This window comes from Seriola lalandi, unplaced genomic scaffold, assembly GCF_002814215.2.
Source record: "Seriola lalandi dorsalis isolate HSWRI2012SDOR001 ecotype SW California unplaced genomic scaffold, Sedor1 jcf7180002051436, whole genome shotgun sequence".
Lineage (NCBI taxonomy): Eukaryota > Metazoa > Chordata > Actinopteri > Carangiformes > Carangidae > Seriola > Seriola lalandi.
Genome location: NW_019521989.1, coordinates 21,009 through 21,404, shown reverse-complemented (window position 1 = coordinate 21,404; position 396 = coordinate 21,009). Strand labels below are relative to the sequence as shown.

The 396-nt window shown below is 59.1% G+C and overlaps 1 protein-coding gene across 1 annotated transcript in view; it reads right to left on the bottom strand.

The window, feature by feature from the left end:
* Positions 1–173: 173 nt before the first annotated feature.
* LOC111649629 (diacylglycerol kinase zeta-like) overlaps positions 174–396 on the bottom strand; it is a gene marked incomplete at its 3' end in the record, with an annotated part of 13,566 nt that continues 13,343 nt past the window's right edge. Inside the window, exon 16 of the mRNA XM_023399363.2 lies at positions 174–274. Within this exon, the coding sequence (XP_023255131.1) occupies positions 174–274 (101 nt within the window). The remainder of the gene's footprint in view (positions 275–396) is intronic.

Genomic DNA, 396 nt, shown 5'->3' with positions numbered 1-396 from the left:
GTCTGAGGTGGTCTGATGGTCTGAGGTGGTCTGAGGTGGTCTGATGGTCTGAGGTGGTCTGATGGTCTGAGGTGGTCTGAGGGTCTGAGGTGGTCTGATGGTCTGAGGTGGTCTGAGGTGGTCTGATGGTCTGAGGTGGTCTGAGGTGGTCTGATGGTCTGATGAGAGCTCACCAGAGACGTCATGGTGAAGCCGATGACCTCGATGAAGCCGTCGTCATGACGCTGAGGTTCAAAGTCTTGATGCTCACTAGGGTGACCCCACGGCATGGTGCCTGCACAGTACCTGCACACACACAGACACGCACGCATGCACAGACGCGCGCACGCGCACGCACACACACGCGCGCGCGCACGCACACACACGCACGCACACACACACGCATGCACAGACACA